This window comes from Rhamphochromis longiceps, linkage group LG12, assembly GCF_057381845.1.
Source record: "Rhamphochromis longiceps isolate RC_006_pf linkage group LG12, R_longiceps_female_GT1.1, whole genome shotgun sequence".
Classification (NCBI taxonomy): domain Eukaryota; kingdom Metazoa; phylum Chordata; class Actinopteri; order Cichliformes; family Cichlidae; genus Rhamphochromis; species Rhamphochromis longiceps.
In genome coordinates this window covers 39,891,601-39,913,307 of record NC_140568.1, presented here as the reverse complement: position 1 = coordinate 39,913,307, position 21,707 = coordinate 39,891,601, and the positions used below count along the sequence as shown (strand labels likewise).

Genomic DNA, 21,707 nt, shown 5'->3' with positions numbered 1-21,707 from the left:
CTAAAAGAACTTTGCTTTCTTGAAGGACTGTGAGATACAAGCTGTAAAGATGTGACATTTGCTGAGTGTAGAAACTTTCCTGAACTGTAATGTGTTCAGAGACATTCAGAGATCCTGTGTCCCTGAACTTGAACTACTTACAGGATGTAGTCAGTTTACAGTAATAAAGTCATCTTTGATTTAATCTGGTCAAAGGAAATTAACTTCACTGGTATACATTTAGTTCATAACAACCATATTTTAATGATGTATTATTTGAGAAAATAAACTTTTGATTTTATGTATTTCAGCTGTATTTTACTCAGAATTATTGCTTCATGTTCATGAGGGTCAAGAATTTTTCTTTGTTTTGAGTGTGAGAGCAGAGGTCTGGCAGGCTGACAATCTAAACCCTGTGATGAATCCACATTTATGTCTTTGGCTGCAACGAAAACTTTAGTTAAATGCAGATAAAAACTCTGAGAACAAGCTGACTTTACCTACTTGAACTTCTGAAACACCACAGCTTCACCTTCTTTGTGTCATTTTTATGTTCTATTTAGGTTTCGTTTTTTTAAAAGGAGAAGTCAGGATTTTCTACATTTTTCACTTTGGTGTCGTTTTAAGGAGCACAAACTAAAAACTATCTGAATGACACACACAGCGCCCTCTGATGGACACAAGTGTTAGGAGCGTGTTTCAGTTTAACACGTGATCGTGATTCATGAAAATGAAAGTAAATTCCGACACTTTTGAACTGAGCTGAGACGCCATTACAGGGAGTCAGATCTCTGCTGAAAAACACACGTTTGGAGGATTTTAATCAGAAAGTTCAAGAGACACTAATTTGGTGAGTTAAAAATACTTAAAGATCAAATGGCTGAGAAACTTAGACTTTTTGAAAATTTCCTGAGCTGCCATGTGTGTTCAGAGACTTTCAGAGATCCTGTGTCTCTGAGCTGCAGCCACAGCTTCTGTTCAAGCTGCCTGCAGAAATTCTGGGAACAAACTAAAAACAAAAACTGTCCCATTTGTAAAAGAAAATCTTCAAAGGATTATCCAGATGTGAACTTTACACTGAAAGAACTTGCTGATTCATTTGCTGGGAGACAGAAATCTGGATCATCTGAGACAGAAAAGGGAGAGAAGAAATTAATGGTGGTGTGCAGTAAACACGATGAAGAGCCTAAACTGTTCTGTGTGGACGAGCAGAGAGCTGTGTGCACCGTGTGTGAGTTTTCTCTCCACCAGAGTCACAAAGTGGTTCCTGTAGAAGAAGCAGTCAGTGACCTGAAGGAGCAGCTGAAATCTGACTTAAAGTCTCTGCAGGACAAGAGGAACAAATACAAACAAGTGGAGGAAACATACAATGAAGTGATTCAACACTCCAAGAAGCAGCTGTTGTCCACAGAGAGGCAGATCAGAGCAGAGTTCAAGAAGCTCCAGCAGTTCCTGAAAGAGGAAGAGGAGTCCAGACTGGCAGCTCTGAGGGAGGAAGAGGAGCAGAAGGAGAGGACTATCAGCAGAGAGATGAAGATGATTGAGGAGCAGATCTCCTCTCTGTCAGACAGCATCTCTGCTGTTGAAGAAGAGCTGCAGAAACACAGCGTGCCATTCCTCAGCAGTTATAAAGACACTCAGAGCAGAGCCAGAGCCCAGAGCTCAGTGTCAGATCCACAGCTGGTCTCAGGAGCACTGATAGATGTGGCCAAACACCTGGGCAACCTGTCCTTCAGAGTGTGGGAGAAGATGAAGGAGAAGGTCCACTTCAGTCCTGTCATTCTGGACCCAAACACTGCAAGTGGCTGGCTCTATCTGTCTGATGATCTGACCAGTGTGAGATGTGGAGACACATGGCAGCAGCTTCCTGATAATCCAGAGAGAAACACTAAGTATGCCAATGTTTTTGGCTCTGAGGGCTTCAGCTCAGGGAAACACAGCTGGGAGGTGGAGGTGGGAGACCATCCTGACTGGAATATAGGTTTATGTAAAGAGTCAGTTGAGAGGAAAGGAGAGCTTCTTGCTTCACCAAAATATGGAGCCTGGTGTTTATTGCATAAAAGTGGAGAATACACTAATGGTGATGGTCAGACTGTGACAGTGAAGAAGAGTCTCCAGAGGATCAGAGTCCAGCTGGACTATGACAGGGGGGAGGTGTCCTTCTATCACCCTGAAGACATGACTCACATCTACACTTACAGAGACACTTTCACTGAGAAACTCTTCCCATATTTCAGTATTGGAAAGGCAGGAGATGCCAAAACCTCTGATATCAAAATCTGTCAGACTGAGATTTGATTGTAAAGTGATTCTTTATTTTAACTGTTTTTTCAGTACAGCAGCAGGGTTAATTTTGGGGAAATTATTAATCACACTGTCTAACTTCATTATCAGGTTTTATTTCATTTTGCTGTTCTAGTGGAACTATTAGCAATTCAATGAAACCAAAGCAACTTTTTCATGTGAAAATCTTGTGACCCACTCGAGTGTCTGTAAGAAACTTTTACATTTTTTTCTTGTTTCTTTGAAATTAATATTTTCAGAATATTTCTCATGTTGTTCATGTAAATATTTTTGATAGTTTTAAAATCTGAATGATGATTTCTTTGCTTTTCAAAGTTGTTGAGTGTGAACAGCAAACTGTGACACTTCTTAAAAAGAAGGATTCATGATTAAACATCAGCAAGAGTCAACTTTACAACTACAAGATTTAAATGTCCTGATTATCAGCATCTTGTTTTCAGTTAAATAACATTTGAAAGTAACACGTCTTCTTTAAAGTTTTCCAAATTCAAAGAAATGACTTCTAAGTTCTGACGCTGTCTCATCAGTGTAACTACACTTGATTGATTTCATTAAAAATGTTCTTTCTTGTGTTGTTTTTAACCTTAATCAGAAGCTGACATCTCTCACAGTTTGAAAGATTTCTGGATCTTCTCATGTTTCATAATTAGGTTTTAATTTGATTTTCAAACTTCACTCTCAGTCTCAGTGTTTCAATGAATCACCTACCTTTGATTTGTACTTCAATGTTATTCTTTAACTGCTCTCTTTGATTATTGAGATCACAAAATGTTTCTGTGAAGTGAAATAAATAAATTCAGTGATTCTGTTGTTGTTGTGTTTGACAGTAAATCAGCTTTTCAGACACAGTCATTAGTTCAGATTCATTTAACATGGAAACTCACTTTGATTGTTGTGTTTACATTTAACTGACTCCTTAGAATAAAATATTATTTGCTTCTATTAGTTTGTAAATATTCTTGTTGTGCTGAAGCTGTTTTATTGAAACAATCAGCAGATTTTATAAAATCAAGAATTTATTTTAAGCAGCTACATTTTAAATCTTTTTTTCAGACCAACATTCACATTTAACCCCAGACAGAAATCAAATGTGATCATTGATAAACTTTACATTCTCACAGCTAATCTGTATGTTTACAAACTCAGAAAATAGTTTGTATGAACAAAGCTGCAGAGATTTCAGATGAAGGTGCAGCTTTATAATAGTGGTGTTTTATTTGTATATTATATTTACGCACAAGATGGAGACAAAGTTCAGATTTTGTTTTCTAGTAAAAATGTTTACACTGTAAACATTTACACTTATCCCATTTTTAAATGTAAATCATTAAATGTTAGAAATGACTTCACTTAACAGATAAACAGAACACTAAGACTGAGCCAAGTTCATCTGTAAATATTTTAAATAAACAAATAAAATGTCTAATCTCACTTTCACCTCAGGTCAGTGTCAGTCTGATCAGCTCAAATCCAGAATCCTGCTGCGATAAAGAAAATTGTCTCTTTAGGATCAAATCAAACTGCTGCTGCTGATGTGGTCGCTGTAGTGTCTGTAAGTTTGAGTCTTGTGTGTCATCTGCAACCACCACACATTCAGAGGGGGAGAGAGGGCAGTACAGGCCTCGACCAACACCCACAAAGCTCTCCTGCGGGGAAAGAATCTGGCCAAAACTCCACTGGTTAAAATGTCTCTGCTCTCTGGTGTCACTGTAGTGCAGAGGCTTCAGAACTAGAATCCTCTGGTTTAAGGATTTCTTCAACATTAAATAATCCAGTGACAGTTGTCTGTATTTCCACCGCTGCACACAAACAATAACTGTTAACAATGAATTCAGCAAACTTTATTTTTCAAATTGTAAACAAATACAGTTTAAAACAGCATTTCTGTCGCTGCCACAGAGTAACTCACATTAGGACCCCGTCCTCGTTTGGGCTGTTAAAAGTCAATTTACTCGCGTGAGCAGGATTTCTCTCCGAACGCAAGGAGGTGTCCGTCAGAGCGTGAAACTGTCACAGTGCATGTAAAGGAGACACTGCTCTACAAAAAGTGTGATTTTTATCCTGGTGGGAGCAGAACAGCTAAAGTAAGAGGGAAATTCATAACAGTTTTTTAAATGCGACATGTAGTTTTGATCTTCTTTTGCTGCTGGTTCAGTGAATTTTGGTCTGAGAGTGACGAAACCTGCAGCTGCAGAATCTGTGAGGTGTCGGCTTTCAGCTCCTGACAGCATGTCCACTTACGTGACATCGGATGAAAGATCCACACTTTGTGTTTAAATCCATTCACCTGCTGTTATTTCCTGTTTTAGCTGTTTGCTGTGTTGAAATAGTTTTGTGAGCTTTAAGCTGAGATTTACACCTTAAGATCACACACAGAAACACAGAGAGAGTCAGAAGCAGGTCCAACCAGCTGGGCAGCTGCCCTTTTGTAATGATCCCTGGCAAGTGATTGACCTACTGTGCACAGATCAGCCAATAGACACATACCAATTAACTTTAAATGGGCCAATAGATACAGGCCTTACACTTGAAAGACAAGAGAAACAGAGGAATAACACTGCCACTAGTCGTGGCATGTAACAATTATACCTCAGACTGCATGTTTGAGGTATAATTTTAATCTCCAAAAAATGCATGAATTTAATACAAATATGTGGGGATAGAAACAAAGCATCAATCCTATCATGGTAGACTTGATCCCATAGCAATACCAGAGTCGGTATCGATACTATCAATACTTGGATCGATCTGCCCACCTCTACTGATTGCATTGTTCTTCAATACGTAAGATACACTTCACATTCTTGGTCTCATTTTTTTTTTTTTTTTTGCCATATTAAGATAAAGTAAAACATGAGAAGTTAAAATGTTTTATTTCTTTTCCTTTTTTGTTTTTGTTTTGAGGGCAACTACTCACACAAATAATATGAGTATCTGAACGACAGCCTAGCAGCACCATCTGGTGAAGACAAATAACATATTGTAGATATCAAGTGGAGGTGGAAAAAAGGCTGCAGAGAACCCACACAAACATGACAAGTCCACACAGAAAGGCCCAGGTGATGAAGATGAACTTGGGGCCTTCTTGCTGTGAGGCAACACTGCTTTTGGACACCTGCTTTTTAGGTGGTCAGACGCACTGAAACACTGAGGAGTCTGAGGCTATCATGTGGGTAATCTGTTGGTTTCTGGCTCACTATTTTTGTCATGTATGTCTTCTTATTGTCTTTTAACAAGAGAGTGGAGAGCAGGAGGCAGAAGCTTCAGACAAGAGGAGGCTGCAGCTGAAATTGTGGGAATCATCACTATAACATCATAGTTTGTGAATGAGCTCTCCAAAACCACTTTCAATCCTGCCTTATGTAAAAGTTCAGGTTTGCTCAATGTATAAAGTGATGTTATTCATTTAGACACAGGTCACTGTTACATTAAGATTCTTCATGAGTTCATTCACATGTTTTCATAAACCCGATTAAGAAATGAGCAACATCATGCATTTCTATTTGCAGAATTTGTCAGTACATGAAGTGGTGCATGATGCTTCTGATTTGATTTTGTTAGCTTGGCAGCTATATTTTGATAGTTAATTTCATAATTACAACAGGCAAACTTTAAAGTGAGTCATATAAACTACAGTCTGCAGAGAGCTGTCACTGCCATTTGCTGTTAACTCATCCTTGATCCTGCTTCTACTTCCTGTGTAATACGTTTCCAAAAGACACAAACTAACCCTCGTATTTTTTTGTTAAATCTCAGACTATAATTATTACTGTCACCTGTCACAGATTGTCTTCATCATGATAAACATGTTAAAATTAATTACAAATACATTACATACAAATTTTATATACCATATATGTACTCAGAGCAGAGCCCAGAGCTCAGTGTCAGATCCACAGCTGGTCTCAGGAGCACTGATAGATGTGGCCAAACACCTGGGCAACCTGTCCTTCAGAGTGTGGGAGAAGATGAAGGAGAAGGTCCACTTCAGTCCTGTCATTCTGGACCCAAACACTGCAAACTGCTGGCTCTATCTGTCTGATGATCTGACCAGTGTGAGACAAGGAGACACAAAGCAGCAGCTTCCTGATAATCCAGAGAGATACACTAAGTATCCCACTGTTTTTGGCTCTGAGGTCTTCAGCTCAGGGAAACACAGCTGGGAGGTGGAGGTGGGAGACCATCCTGTCTGGAATGTGGGTTTAGCTAAAGAGTCAGTTGACAGGAAGGGAGAGTGTTCTTCTTCACCAAAATGTGGAATCTGGTGTTTACTCCATCGTAGTGGAAAATACACTAATAGTGATGGTCAGACTGTGACAGTGAAGAAAAGTCTCCAGAGGATCAGAGTCCAGCTGGACTATGACAGGGGGGAGGTGTCCTTCTATGATCCTGAAGACATGACTCACATCTACACTCACAGAGACACTTTCACTGAGAAACTCTTCCCATATTTTCATGTTTGGAAGGCAGGAGACGCCAAAACCTCTGAAATCAAAATCTGTGAGATTGAGATTTGATTGTAAAGTGATTCTTTTTTTTTAACTGTTTTGATTTTTTTTTTCAGTCCAGCAGCTTAATTTTAGGGACATTATTCATCAAACTTTCTAACTTAATTATCAGGTTTTATTTATTTTTTGTTGATTTAGTGGAAGTATTAGCAGTTCAATTAACCGAAAGCAACTATTTTATGTGACCCACTCGACCGACTCGAGTTTTTGAAAGAAAAGTTTACTTTTTATATTTCTTTTAAATTCATGTTTTCAATATTTCTCATGTTGTTCATGTGAATATTTTTGATAATTTTAAAATCTGAATGATGATTTATTTGCTTTTCAAAGTTGTTGAGTGTGAACAGTAAACTGTGACACTTCTTAAAAGAAAAAAGGATTAATGATTAAACTTGTGTCACACCAGCAAGAGTCAACTTTAAAACTACTGGATCCTAATTATCCTGATTATCACCATCTTGTTTTCAGTTAAACAACCATTTTAAAGTAACACGTCTACTTAAAAAAAAAAAAAAAAATCAAAGACTTGACTTCTAAGTTCAAAAACTGTCTCATCAGTGTAACTACACTTGATTTGATTAAAAATATTTTTTCTTGCGATATTTTTAACTTCAATCAGCAGCAGGCGTCTCTCACAGTTTGAAAGATTTCTGAATCTTCTGATCCTCTTTTATAATCAGGTTTTTGATTTTTAAACTTTGCTCTCAGTCTCAGTGTTTCAGTGAATGAAAATAGGTCCTACCTTTGATTTTTACCTCAATGTTATTCTTTATTTGGTCTTTTTGATTATTGAGAATCACAAAATGTCTGTGTGACGTGAAATAAATCAAATTCAGTGATTCTGTTGTTGTTGTGTTTGACTGAAAATCAGCTTTTCAGACACATTCAGTCGTTAGTTAAGATTTATTTAACATAGAAACTCACTTTCATTGTTCTTTTTATATTTAACCGACTCCTTAGAATAAGAAATTATTTGCGTCTATTGGTTTTTAAATATTCTTGTTGTGCTGAAGCTGTTTTATTGAAACAATCATAATCAGATTTTGTTTTCAGACCAACATTCACATTTAAGCTCAGCTCTTATAAACTGCATATCAGAGAAGACTTGTGCAGTTTGCTTTGATGGAGTCACTGATTCTCACTTTGATCTGATCCTCAATGTGAAACATTACCAGGCAGAAATCAAATGTAATCATGGATAAAGTTTACATTCTCACACCTGATCTTCATCTTTATAAACTCTAACTTGTGTTGTTTAACAGTAAATTTAATATTTACACTGACAGAGCAGAGCTGGAAATAGTTTGTATGAACAAAGTTGCAGAGATGTTTGATGAAGTTCCAACTTTATAATATTGGTGTTTTATTCATATATTATATTTACTCATAAGATGGAGACAAAGTTTATATCATCAAAGGTTTTTTAAACATTTTATTTCCAGTTTCTCACATTTTAAACTGTAAATCATAAATGTTAGAAATAACTTCACTTAACAGGTAAAACAGAACATTAAGACTGAGCCGAGTTCATCTGTAGTTCAATGCGAGTTTAAACACATTCATCACAGAAATTTCTAGCTTTATAGTTGTTTTTACATTTAATTGATTCCTTAAAATAAAAGAAAATTTGCTTCTGGTGCTTTTTAAATTTCCTGTTGTGCTGAAACTGTTTTCTTGAAGCATTTGTAGCACTGACGTCACTGTAAACAGATATATACGATACTGGACTAGTTCTAGGTTCACAAGAGTGATGGAGCAAAGCACAGTGAAGAGACCAGAGCCAGAAACCTTGAAATGAAAAGCCACCATCTTTAATAAAACACAAACACAATCAGTTGATGTGTAGTACATCACACGTATACTTCCATCTGTTCCAAATCCAACACCTCGGTTGTTTCTTTAACCTCCTAAGACACGAACTCTTCCACAGCATGCATTTTTAATTTCTCTTTGATATTTGGGGCCTGATGAATGTAAAAACAAAGAATTACCAGATTTTTTTTTTTACCTTATTTTTTTTTAAGAAAAATAAGAGCCACATATGAGGATATTCGTTTAAATTTCTGATAGAACAGTAGCAGTATAATGTCCTCGTAAGTGGATATCAGGCCCTTGTAGAGCAAATTGAGTATTTTGGTCTAAATAACCCAAAATGTGATGTCCACATATGTGGATGCCAGGTCCTAGGAGGTTAAACTTTAGTTTTTGATTAAAGAATCAGAAACCTTCAGTTTCAGAATTTACTTCTTTAAGAGACGTTAAGTGAATTCTGTTCTGTGAAAAGCAAATAAAGCCAATTTAGTGTTATGAGCTTATTAAACTTGTGCTCATTATTAATCACTATGATTAGTTTCTGTGTTGTATGAGCAATCAAATGTGATCAAAACCCATTTTTGGTGTGTTGAGCCTTTAATGCAAAGTTCCTGTAAAGAAATCCAGTTTGGCTCAAAACAAAAAAAAATAACATCACTCAATGTCATTAAAGTCTGAATAATCACACTTTCAGTTCAGGTCAGGTTTTCACAGTTTGTCTTTGGGAAATAAATCCTTCATTTTCCGAGTAAACACAATTATATCTCTGATGCTTTACATTCATGTCTCTGCTCTCTGATGTTGCTGATTTAATTTATCAGAAGCTAATGTGCTCTTATGGAGGAAGAGGGAAGGGTTACGCTAAAGGAGCATTCCCACAAATCACTTCAATATGATCTTAGTCTAGTTCGAACAGGAGTTTTTACACACATGTTATACATTTGAACATGAATTTTAACTATGATGGCTTTCACTATGAGGGCGTTTATTTTTCTGTTGTAGTATAATATTTGTGGCCTGGGTTGCACAATCATAATTAGATTTGATAAATTTATTTGAAGAAACTCCGTTTTAAATCATCGTTGTTAAATTTCCATTTTAAATGTAACCTCTGTTCTGATGAACCGCATATTACAGAAGATGCTTTGATGGAGTAGAGAACAAATCTCAGCAAAGTCTTTACAAAATGGGAATTTTAAATCTTTTTGCATGTTTGTTCAGTCGTCTTTAGTCACAGACACAATCCTGCTGACATGTTGGCAGAAAATGTTTCCTGTTTAAGCTGAAAGAAAAAACCCCACAACATTCACATTCTGATGTCATTTTTACGTTATATTAAAATAAAGTAAAGCATGAGAGGTCAGTGTTTTATACTTGTTTTCCTTTTATTTTTTATTCCTGTGTTGAGGGCAAGTGCCCAGGCAGAATATTTAAGTATCCAAATGACAGCCCAGCAGCGCCATCTGCTGGAGAGAAATAACATATTGTAGATATTGCAGTCTATTTACACCTGCAGGCCAGTGGCCACTCTTTCAGTGATGAGGATGTACATGTCCTGGACAGGGAGGAACGCTGGTTTGAGTGCGGAGTCAAGGAGGGCATTTACGTGAAAAGGGAAAGACTGTCTCTGAATCAAGGAGGGGGCCTTTTGCCATCTTGCTGTGCCGTGATTGCAGCCATTCCCCAACTCACTGTGAATCGTACTCATGGCCATCAGTGGTCTTTGATCATGACAATTTGCATATTAATGATCACGGAACTGACGTCCCAGCCCATTGTTCATTCAGTGGGCTGTGAGGTCAGTTATTGTGCAAAGGTACTGTTTATAAGGTTGGGGAAACTTACAGTCAGCTGAGACTGAAGAAGTCACTTAGATGAGTGACAAAACGTTTCTCCCACTGATAACGCTACATCCAGATGAACAGAATCAACCTTTTGGGATCTCAGGTGGTAGTCAGTTTAACTGCTAATCTGTTAGCAGAGAACTAATCGCCCTACTAATTATCTCACTCACATACTATACACATGTAGCTTCTTCCTTTAACTATAAACATCACAGCAGTTATTCTAACACTTTGCTGAAGTATAACAAGGCATAAAGCACTAAAATGAATGTGAATCAATACAAACTCACCAGAGCAGTTTGGTTAATGCTGAATGTCTGAACTCAGCTCTGCTTCAAAGTTAGTGACTTCTCACTCTAACAACACATTAGACTCATTAGTTTCAATCATGTACATTTTTATCAACTTATCTAGCATGACTCATTTCATCATACCGGCACACAGAGGACACCTGGTTTCTATCACAGCTGGGATTTCATTCTGCTGTGACGGGCCATCGTAGTCTAATCACAAAATAGCATAACTGAATTCTTATATCAATAAATCATGTTTAGTTCCATCTATCTCTCCTTATTGAAATATCTGCATTAACGCTTAAGTAAACAAAAACTTTGCAGCTGTTTATGAGCCCTCTGACAGAGAAGAGAAGTTTGTATAGAGAAAGTTGCAGAGATGTCAGATGAGTGTCAAAATGTATAATATTTGATTGTTTTTTAACACATTTGGTCACTCAACAAAATTTAAAAACACATCTAAAAACAGAAAATACTAAAACATTCCCAAAAGGAAAAATCTCAGCAAAGTCTTCACAGAACAGAAATTTTGAAACTTTTTGCATCTTTGTTCACTGAGTCGTCTTTAGTCACAGACACAATCCTGCTGACACGTTGGCAGAAAATGTTTCCTGTTGTTGTTGCAACTGAAAAAATAAATCTTGTAAAACTGGTTCAGTGACAATCAGCTGATTGCTAGTGCTGTGTGAGCCTGCAGATTTTTATATTGACCTGATACAGAGTAAATACAGGGCCAGTACCAATACTTGTAACCTATATAGGCAACTTATGTTGGGGAGAGCAGTGTGTCATGACTTAACAGAGGGCATTTTCCAATGAAAGTATAACTTAGATTGAAAGTAAAATTACTTAAACATAAATTAATTCACATAAATGTGATCACACTTTAGTGGGTATCACACACTCCCTGACAAAAATAAAATGGTTCCCGACATTCACAAAATCATGACATTTAAAACTTTTTTTTCAAACTCTCTCAAAACTTATCATAACTGATTTTATCAGTCCAAGAATTACTTTAAACAATAGGGGTGATGTGTATGCAGATGGGGTTAGTGATGCGTGATACTGGTATGGTGAGTATGGTATTGGGGTGCAGTACATTGGTGAATGTGACATACACGCAGGCAGCACAATTGCCAATGGTGGGCATGGAAATACAGTGCATGATGGTATGGTTGTGACAAGTAAATGTGGTGCTGTGCGTTTCCCCAACTAGATTAACTGCTGCATGTGACTGCACTGAGGGTTCACCCAATGATTCATAAGTCAGAAACTGTTGTGGCTTTCTGTGACAGGTAGACCTTGTAATGTCTATATAAGTGTGTCCCAGTGGTTGAACCTGTAAGTTAGACTGCAAATGAGTTTAAAGCTCATCCTCTCCAGGCCCTGTGGGTTCAGATAGATTGTCACTATCCACTTGCATTTCTTTTATCTCCTCTCTCAGAGAAAATGGCACAGGTGAACATTCTGTCCCAGTTTCATTTCCATATGCAAGGTTGAATAGCTTTAAATATCATCATAATACCCATATGTATGGCATATTCTTTGGGTGTAGCTGGAACGAAGTCATAAGTTTGCTGTACTGCGCTGCTGCTCCAGAGGGAGAGATAGTACTTCCAGGTTAGTTTTGTTCACCTCCTCATGTATGTGTATATATTAGGGGTGCAACGATATTCGTATCGATATTGAACCGTTCGATACAGTGCTTTCGGTTCGGTACGCATATGTATCGAACAATACAACATTTGTAATTTATTTTATCAACTTTCCTTCTGACGATGCTGTCTGTGTTGAGCGCTCAGTGAATCTGCGTTCGACTACTCCGCCTAGGCTCCACTGTCGAGCGCAGATCCACTGAGCGCTCAACACAGACAGCATCGTCAGAAGGAAGAGCGCAGGGCAAGCTAGCGAGACAGAAGTTAAGCTCTCCTTGCAACATGGACCTCCCCCACCCTCATTCAGATCTGGCGTTTGGAATTATTTTGGTTTTCATGTGACGTATGACCCTGAAGGTAAGCGAGTCATGGACTAAAGTAAAACAGTATGTTGGATGTGCCATGCAATGCTCAATTACATGGGTGGGAGCTAGCGTGTTAGCGCAGTTAGCTCGTTAACGTGTTGGCCGTCTAGCCCCATGCCCGGGGCGATCGGCGGTAGCTCGTTAACGGAGATTTGCCATGTTGTGGTGTTAAGGTCATTTCAACGAGATTAACCTGAAAGCACTAGTGGGAACACAACGAATATGACTGCACATTTACGCCGACATCATCCTAGTGCAAAGACAAAAACAACAAGCATGCTACTAACTTTAGCTGTTAGCACATGATTCTCCTTATGGTGCTGAGAATATAGCCCAGAAGAAGCGGATAGTATAGCTTTTATTTTGGAAAGAGACATTTCTCTGTAATAAACTCTCTTTTCCAAAGATGAGTGATTCCTCAATCAGATACAGGGCTTGCAATATCGCTAGCCCGACGTCCTGGGGCTAGCAATTTTTTCAGTCGGGCTACCAAAATCTATCTCTTCCCTGCCCGTCGGGCTATTGTAGGAAGGAAAAATATATGTCAATGCTTTTGCATTCTTTCGGAAATGTAGCTGGGTAATTATGTCATTGGCATCGGTGAGCCACTGTCAATATGTGACATATTGAAATCGCGTTTGAATTTGCGCTTGTTTTTTTGCTTTCACTTTGCAATCGCGTGAACTGTGTATAGAGAGCGACAGCACTGATCTGTGAGTGATGATAATTTGTGCACCAATTCCTCTGACATCGTCTTATTAATCGTTAGCTTACTATGCAAACATGACAAGTGAAATCTCCCGCAGCAAGCTTAAACATGTGTGTTCTGGCTCCTTAAGAGTCACCACTCATGTTATGTAGTGTTATACAAGTTCATGCAATCTTTATTCGTTTCTGGCACACTGTTCATTTTATTTTGACATTCTACCGGAAGTGCTACTTCTCATTACTTCCTGTCTAACGGGAGAAGGACAGTTTGCTACTCCTGTGCCTGCCTATGCTACCTCTTAAGCCAGCACAGTCTGTAAGTTGGCAGTATTGTTGTGTTTTATGTTAGCACTAACTGCCGTGTGTTGTTTGTGATATTTTGAGAAAGCAAATTGACTCAATGATGTGCTTTATTAGTCATTAGCCTAAACGCTAATTAGCGCTAGCTAACCGCTAACGTTAGCTTGTTAGCTTGTTTCGTTCTGCTTTGCTTTGCATAGTAACAGGTCATAGCATCTTCTAATTGTAAGAATGTTTGCTTATATTAGCTCACATGGGATATTTTGTGTTTGTTTACAGTTTTACCATTCATCCATTCATGTATTTCGACAAAGCCATGCTATGCATCCAATCAAATAAATCCACCAGAAAGGAACAACGGTGTGGTTTTTCTACATGGGATGATGGTTGTCTGTCTGCCTAGTTAAGTGCGAGGGCAGAACAGTAAAAAGACTGGCGAAACGGCTACTTCAGGAGGCAGTCTTCCAGACATCTGACCCAGACGCCACTATGCTGTCAGCAGAGGAGGAGCAGCTGGAGGTACGGTCCACCTGCTCTGGATCTACATCCAGATCCCGCAGCTCACTCGCCAAAGCAGCAGTCGAAGCACGGGCAAAGGCCGAAGCAGCACGCGCCAGAGCAGAGTTTACACGACGGGAGATTGAGGTGAAAATGAGGCAAGCAGAGTTAAGTGCTACATTAGAAGCACTAAAAGAAGAAAAGGAAGCAGAAGCTGCGCTCGCTGAAGCCAATGTATTTGAAGCAGCAATAGCAGAGGAGGTAAGCGGGGAAATGTGGTCATCTCGTGTGTCAGAAAAACAATATGGGGAATCACGACAGGGTCAAGAGAACTCACAACCAGCGCTGAACTCTCACGCTCTACTCCAGCTTCCAGCTTCAACCCAGTCATACAGACTACAGAGTTATCTTGGATATTCTTCACCAGAGCATCGCAGAGAAGACTTGCCGGACCCCAAACACTTTACGCTGATAAAACAATGTGACATCAGTCCAATCCCCGATCCAGCCACTTCACCTCAATATGTCCCACAGGTAAATCAACAGGACATCAAATATGAGATTGGCAGCCATCTGACACCAGCTGCTGATACCCAAGAAAAATGTGGCCAAAGGTATGTAAGTACCACACCGCAACCTATGAGCTTTTCCCCTTACACTCCACCTTTCCAGCCAACGCAAATCAACAACGGGAACAGTGACTTTGCTAATCTCGCTAAGTTTCTGGCAAAAAGAGAATTGGTGGCAGACGGTCTGACAAAGTTTACGGACAGAGCAGAGGACTACTGGGCATGGAGAGCTTCTTTCTGTAACGCTATTGAAGGGTTAAGCTTAAAGCCTAGCGAACAGTTAGATTTGCTCACCCGGTGGCTTGGAGAAGAGTCGTCTAAGCATGCCAAACGTATACGCTCTGTCCATCTCAACAATCCAGCAGAGGGCCTACGTCGAGTTTGGACACGGCTACAAGAATGTTATGGCACCCCAGAGGCTATTGAGAAGTCGCTCCTTGACAGACTTGAACGCTTTCCTAGAGTGTCAAACAAAGACCCCCAGAATCTCAGAGAACTTGGCGACCTACTTTCTGAAATTGATGCAGCCAAATCAGACGGCTCTTTACCTGGGCTAGTGTATTTGGACACATCACGTGGCATTGCCCCGATAGTTGATAAGTTGCCAACAAATCTTCAAGACAGGTGGATGTCAGAGGGGACTAAATACAAGCAGAGACATGATGTATATTTCCCTCCATTCTCATTCTTCTGTCGCTTCATACAAGATGAAGCGAAAATGAGAAACGACCCCAGTTTTAAGTCTACTGTATCAGGTCCCACATCCTATCCAACAACTCACGACAACCACTATACAAGATTTGCCAAGTCAAGACCGCCTGTTGCCGTCCACAAAACAGAGGTAAACAAAACTCACAAACCAAACTTAGGCAGCACGAGTGAGTTCACAAACAAACTGTGTCCCATCCACAAGAAACCGCACCCGTTAAAGAAGTGTAGAGGTTTCAGGGAAAAGACACTAGATGAGCGTAAGGCATACCTCAGGGAACACAACATCTGTTTTAGGTGCTGCAATTCCTCAGCTCACCAAGCTAAAGACTGTAAGGAAGAGATTACTTGCCTAGAGTGCAACAGCAACAAACACGTTGCAGCGCTGCATGCAGGTCCAGCTCCATGGACACAAAACACAAAAGCTCAAAACATTGCCCCAGACCAGGACAGGGAGGAGCATGGCGGGGAGAGTAGCCTAGACTTGGAGACTAGCTCAGCATGCACTCAAGTTTGTGGGGACTTAGGTGGGGGGCGTTCCTGCTCCAAAATATGTCAAGCCTACATTTATCCAAAGGGGCATCCAGACAAAAAGGTCAAGGTTTACGCTATCATAGATGACCAGAGCAATAGGTCATTAGCGAAGTCAAATCTTTTCGACACCTTTGGCATCCCAATGAGCAACCTAGCGCCATACACACTTAAGACATGTACAGGGGTTTCCACTACAAATGGCCGCTTAGCTGAGAACCTCTTTATACAGTCTGTTGATGGCCAGTTCAGCTCTCCTCTGCCTTCTTTGCTCGAGTGTGACTCACTCCCAGACAACAAGAATGAAATACCAACGCAAGAGATTGCCCTAGCCCATCAACACCTCAAACACCTAGCAGATCATATGCAGCCCCTAGACCCTGAGGCTGACATTATGTTGCTGTTAGGCCGAGACATAATACAAGTGCACAAAGTGTATGAACGAGTGAATGGACCAGTCAATGCTCCATTTGCCCAGAGACTTGCACTTGGGTGGGTTATTGTAGGTGATGTATGCCTAGGAGGAGCCCATAAGCCAGCCATCATAGGCACATACAGAACGAGTGTTCTAGAGAACGGGCGTCCAAGTCTCCTAACACCCTGTCAAAACAGCTTTCATGTCAAAGAGCAGTCACACAACAAATCCTGGAACACTCACAGTTCATGTCAAATAGGGAAACACATATTCCAGCAAAGTGAAAAGGACGAAGAGCTAGCCCCTTCCTTTGAGGACCAAGCCTTTCTGGAAATTATGGAAAGAGACTTTTACCAAGACGATGCAAATAGCTGGACAGCTCCACTTCCTTTCCGTACACCGAGAACCCACCTCCCAAACAACAGAAATCAAGCACTCAGCCGCTTAGAGTCGTTGCGCCGCACATTAAATAAACGCCCTGAGATGGAGAGACATTTTATGGATTTTATGCAGGGGTTGTTTGACAGGGATCACGCCGAACCAGCACCAGCTCTCGAAGAAGGAGAAGAATGCTGGTATCTGCCCTTCTTTGGCGTTTATCACCCGCAGAAGCCCGGGAACATCAGGGTGGTATTTGACTCAAGTGCTAAGTTTCAGGGAGTGTCCTTAAATGATGTGCTGCTCAAAGGTCCAAATATGAATAACAGTCTGATTGGGGTGCTCATCCGTTTCAGAGAAGAAACGGTGGCTGTCACAGCGGACATACAACAAATGTTCCACTGCTTTCAGGTGCGAGAAGACCACAGGAACTTCCTCCGGTTCCTTTGGTACCGCAACAATGACCCAAGAGAGCCAGTTGTCGAGTACAGAATGAAAGTGCACGTGTTCGGCAACAGCCCCTCTCCAGCGGTGGCAATTTTCAGTCTGAGAAAGGCAGCACACCTGTTCGACACACAGCACTATTCTGAGGCCAAACAGTTTGTTCAAAGACATTTCTATGTCGACGATGGACTCAAATCCCTCCCTACTGAGTCAGAGGCAATTAAGCTCCTCAAAGACACACAGGAGCTACTCGCTGCGTCCAACCTGAGGCTCCACAAAATAGCTTCAAACAGCCCAAATGTCATGAAAGCATTCTCTACTGTAGACTTGGCAAGCGGGCTCAAGGACATAGATTTCAACACAGAGTTTCCTCCAATGCAGAGAAGCTTAGGAGTATGTTGGGACATTGAAGGCGACACCTTCACATTCAGAGTCTCTCAAGCCGAAAAGCCTTACACGAAAAGAGGTGTTCTGTCCACTATCAACAGCCTTTTTGACCCGCTGGGGTTTGCAGTGCCAGTGAGCATCAAGGGGAGGGCACTGTTGCGGGAGCTGACAAAAGAGACTTGTGGGTGGGATGAGACTCTTCCAGAGGGCATGTTTAAGGAGTGGTCAGAATGGAAGAATGCTCTCAAACAACTCGAGCAAATCCGTATCCCAAGGCCATACTGCTCCTTCTCCTTTCTTGGTGCGAAGCACAGAGAAATCTGTGTCTTCTGTGATGCATCAACCCAGGCTATTGCAGCCGTGGCTTACCTGAAGTTAACGAACAAAAATGGTGAGACAGAGTTTGCGTTCATATTCGGGAAAGCCAAACTTGCCCCCAAGCCCGATCTTACCATTCCCAGGCTCGAGCTGTGTGCATCGGTGTTAGCGGTGGAAGTTGGGGAACTAATCAGAGATGAAATGGACATTCAGATTAGTAACATGCGCTTCTTCTCCGACAGCAAAGTCGTTCTTGGCTATATCTACAATGAGGCAAGAAGATTTCACGTTTTCGTGAACAACCGGGTGCAACGCATCAGACGAGCAACAGTACCAACTCAGTGGGGCTATGTACCCTCGGTGCACAACCCGGCCGATCACGGATCCAGATCTCTACCTGCCGAAAAACTGTTGTCCAGCACATGGTTGAAAGGGCCGGAGTTTCCCTTAAAGCCCTTACAGAGCAACTCATCAGGTACATTCCAACTTCAAAACCCCGACTCAGACATTGAAGTTCGTCCCTTGATCACTGCCACCATTCAAACATCATACCCCTGTTTAAAGACTGCAAACTTAGAATCTTTCTCCAGCTGGCAGTCCCTTACCAGGGCAGTTGCACGTTTGGCACACATTGCACGCACCTTTAAGGTAAAGCAATCAGGCGGACAATGTAAGGGATGGCATATATGTCATGAACTCACTACCTCAGATTTTGAGCAAGCAAGAGAGACGGTTATAAAAGCAGTCCAACAAGAAAGCTTCCCAGAGGAGCTCAAACAAATAGAGTCAAGGAAGGACATCCCAAAGAAAAGCCCTCTCTTAAAGCTTTCTCCCTACCTTGACAAATCAGGCCTCCTGAGGCTTGGCGGACGCCTTCTTCATTCTGACCTTGAGTCCGCAGAAAAACACCCCTTGATTATGCCGCACAAACACCATGTAACTAACCTGTTAGTCCGCTATTACCATGAAAGGGTCAGGCACCAGGGGCGTCATCTTACAGAGGGTGCTTTAAGATCCGCAGGTTACTGGGTCTTAGGAGGTAAACGCCAGATCAGCAGCCTCATTTACTCATGCGTAGTTTGTCGCAAGCTAAGGGGAGTAACACAGTTCCAAAAAATGTCAGATCTTCCTGCAGAACGCCTTAGTGCTGAGCCTCCATTCTCTTACGTAGGCATAGATGTGTTCGGGCCATGGTCTGTTGCCTCTCGTCGTACTCGGGGCGGACTTGCCAGCAGCAAACGATGGGCAGTGATGTTCACCTGCATGAGCACAAGGGCAGTTCACCTTGAGATCATAGAGGGGATGGACACGTCTAGCTTCATTAACGCTCTCCGCAGGTTCTTTTCAGTCAGAGGACCTGCAAAGCAATTGAGATCGGATTGTGGAACTAACTTCACAGGAGCCTCCAGGGAGCTAGGGTTTGACAAAAGGATTCCTTGTGACCCACGTGTTAAATCCTTCCTAAATGATCATGGATGTAGTTGGGTCTTCAACCCTCCCTACTCTTCTCACATGGGGGGCAGTTGGGAGCGGATGATAGGAGTGGCACGTAAGATATTAGACTCCCAGCTCGCTCAACTTGGTTCCAGGCCCCTCACGCACGACGTCCTGATCACCTTCATGGCAGAGGTGGCCGCCATCATCAACGCACGGCCGCTGGTTCCAGTGTCAAGTGATCCCGATGTTCCGTGCATCCTTACTCCCGCCACACTCCTCACGCAAAAAGTTGGTGCACCTCCAACACCCTTAGGTGACTTCGGGGAGAAGGACCTCTACAGGCAACAGTGGAAAAGAGTTCAGAGTCTGGCCAACTCTTTCTGGCATCGCTGGCGTAAGGAGTACTTATCAACACTGCAGTGCCGCCGCAAGTGGCATTCCACCAGACCAAACCTGCAGCAGGGGGATGTGGTCCTCCTGAAAGATCCTCTCGTGAAGAGAAATCAGTGGCCCATGGGGGTGATTGCAAAGGTTCATCCTAGTAGTGACGGACTTGTCAGGAAGGTAGAAGTCAAGGTGGTGAAAGATGGTAAAGCCAAAGTTTACTTTAGGCCAGTCACAGACGTTGTTCTTCTTGTATCAGCTGCTGTGCAACAAGTTTAGTTTGGGTACAAGTGTGACATCTTACCGATGTCAGGCGGGGAGTGTTCTGGCTCCTTAAGAGTCACCACTCATGTTATGTAGTGTTATACAAGTTCATGCAATCTTTATTCGTTTCTGGCACACTGTTCATTTTATTTTGACATTCTACCGGAAGTGCTACTTCTCATTACTTCCTGTCTAACGGGAGAAGGACAGTTTGCTACTCCTGTGCCTGCCTATGCTACCTCTTAAGCCAGCACAGTCTGTAAGTTGGCAGTATTGTTGTGTTTTATGTTAGCACTAACTGCCGTGTGTTGTTTGTGATATTTTGAGAAAGCAAATTGACTCAATGATGTGCTTTATTAGTCATTAGCCTAAACGCTAATTAGCGCTAGCTAACCGCTAACGTTAGCTTGTTAGCTTGTTTCGTTCTGCTTTGCTTTGCATAGTAACAGGTCATAGCATCTTCTAATTGTAAGAATGTTTGCTTATATTAGCTCACATGGGATATTTTGTGTTTGTTTACAGTTTTACCATTCATCCATTCATGTATTTCGACAAAGCCATGCTATGCATCCAATCAAATAAATCCACCAGAAAGGAACAACGGTGTGGTTTTTCTACATGGGATGATGGTTGTCTGTCTGCCTAGTTAAGTGCGAGGGCAGAACAATGTGAGAGGTTGATCGCGCAGAGAATCGCTGAGCATTATGTGAGTGCGCGTGTAAAAGCAGCAGGATTTATATTTTAGTTCTGCTGAGCCAAATAAGACAGGTCAGGGTGAAGAAGTGACAGCCAAAGAAAAGCTTACCACAAAACGGAAAAGTTATGACAAATCAGACTATAAGGCAAAAAGAAAGTGCAGCTTTATGGTTTCATGGACAAAAGAATTTCTGTGGCTGCGATATGATGAGCTATATAACCGGGGCTGCACATAAGTGGTCCACAGGTGCGCATTCGCTGTCAAAATAAAAAACACGCACAAGGGTTAGGGTTAAATTTAAAAACTGTACTTTTGAGTTAAAATATATATTTATAATTTTAATAAATGACAAATTAAAAAGGCATGAACATTTTTTTTGTATCGAAAAAATATCGAACTGTGACACCAAAGTATCGAACCGAACCGTGAATTTTGTGTATCGTTGCACCCCTAGTAGACATGTTACTATAAAATGTTATTTAACTGAAAACAAGATGCTGATAATCAGGATCATTTAGATCTTGTAGTTGTAAAGTTGACTCTTGCTGATGTGACACAAGTTTAATCATTAATCCTTCTTTAAAGAAGTGTCACAGTTTACTGTTCATACTCAACAACTTTGAAAAAGCAAAGAAATCATCATCATTTAGGTTTTAAAATTAATAAAATATTTACATAAACAACATGAGAAATATTGTGAAAATATTAATTTAAAAGAAACAAGAATATTAAAAGCAAAAATTTCTTACAGAAACTCGAGTGGGTCAGATTTTCACAAGAAAAAGTTCCTTTGGTTTCATTGAATTGATAATAGTTCCATTGAATCAATAAAATAATTTAAAAAAAACCTGATAATGAAGTTAAACAGTTTGATTAATAATTTCCCTAAAATTAAGCTGCTGGACT

At 40.8% G+C, this 21,707-nt stretch overlaps 2 protein-coding genes across 6 annotated transcripts; both read left to right on the top strand.

Annotated features, from left to right (window-relative positions):
* The first annotated feature begins 489 nt into the window (after positions 1 to 489).
* Positions 490 to 6,800, top strand: LOC146657938 (E3 ubiquitin-protein ligase TRIM35-like). 4 transcript variants are annotated; one of them, XM_085427069.1, is made up of 2 exons: positions 490 to 1,740; positions 6,264 to 6,800. In XM_085427069.1, exons 1-2 carry the CDS (start codon positions 856 to 858, stop codon positions 6,798 to 6,800), a joined length of 1,422 nt encoding a protein of 473 aa, XP_085283195.1. In that variant the 5' UTR covers positions 490 to 855. The 4 variants fall into 4 exon arrangements, with proteins under 4 accessions (XP_085283195.1, XP_085283193.1, XP_085283194.1 ...); XM_085427067.1 differs by having other exon boundaries at positions 490 to 1,926; positions 6,450 to 6,800; XM_085427068.1 differs by having other exon boundaries at positions 490 to 1,966; positions 6,490 to 6,800.
* Positions 6,801 to 13,597: 6,797 nt separating this feature from the next.
* On the top strand, positions 13,598 to 20,765 carry LOC146657937 (uncharacterized). Of its 2 annotated transcripts, XR_014914134.1 has the most exons (3): positions 13,598 to 13,787; positions 14,051 to 20,363; positions 20,627 to 20,765. XR_014914134.1 is itself a non-coding variant. In XM_085426322.1 (2 exons), exon 2 carries the CDS (start codon positions 14,261 to 14,263, stop codon positions 20,117 to 20,119), a length of 5,859 nt encoding a protein of 1,952 aa, XP_085282448.1. In that variant the 5' UTR covers positions 13,598 to 13,787; positions 14,051 to 14,260; the 3' UTR covers positions 20,120 to 20,765. The 2 variants fall into 2 exon arrangements, 1 of the variants encoding a protein (XP_085282448.1); XM_085426322.1 differs by having other exon boundaries at positions 14,051 to 20,765.
* The last annotated feature ends 942 nt before the right edge of the window (positions 20,766 to 21,707 follow it).

Coding starts and splice junctions, on each gene's coding strand:
- LOC146657938 (XM_085427069.1), top strand. CDS start 856: ATGGCTGAGAAACTTAGACTTTTTGAAAATTTCCTGAGCTGCCATGTG. Junction 1,741..6,263: donor GGGAGAAGATGAAGGAGAAG/GTCCACTTCAGT, acceptor ATGAAGGAGAAG/GTCCACTTCAGTCCTGTCAT.
- LOC146657937 (XM_085426322.1), top strand. CDS start 14,261: ATGCTGTCAGCAGAGGAGGAGCAGCTGGAGGTACGGTCCACCTGCTCT.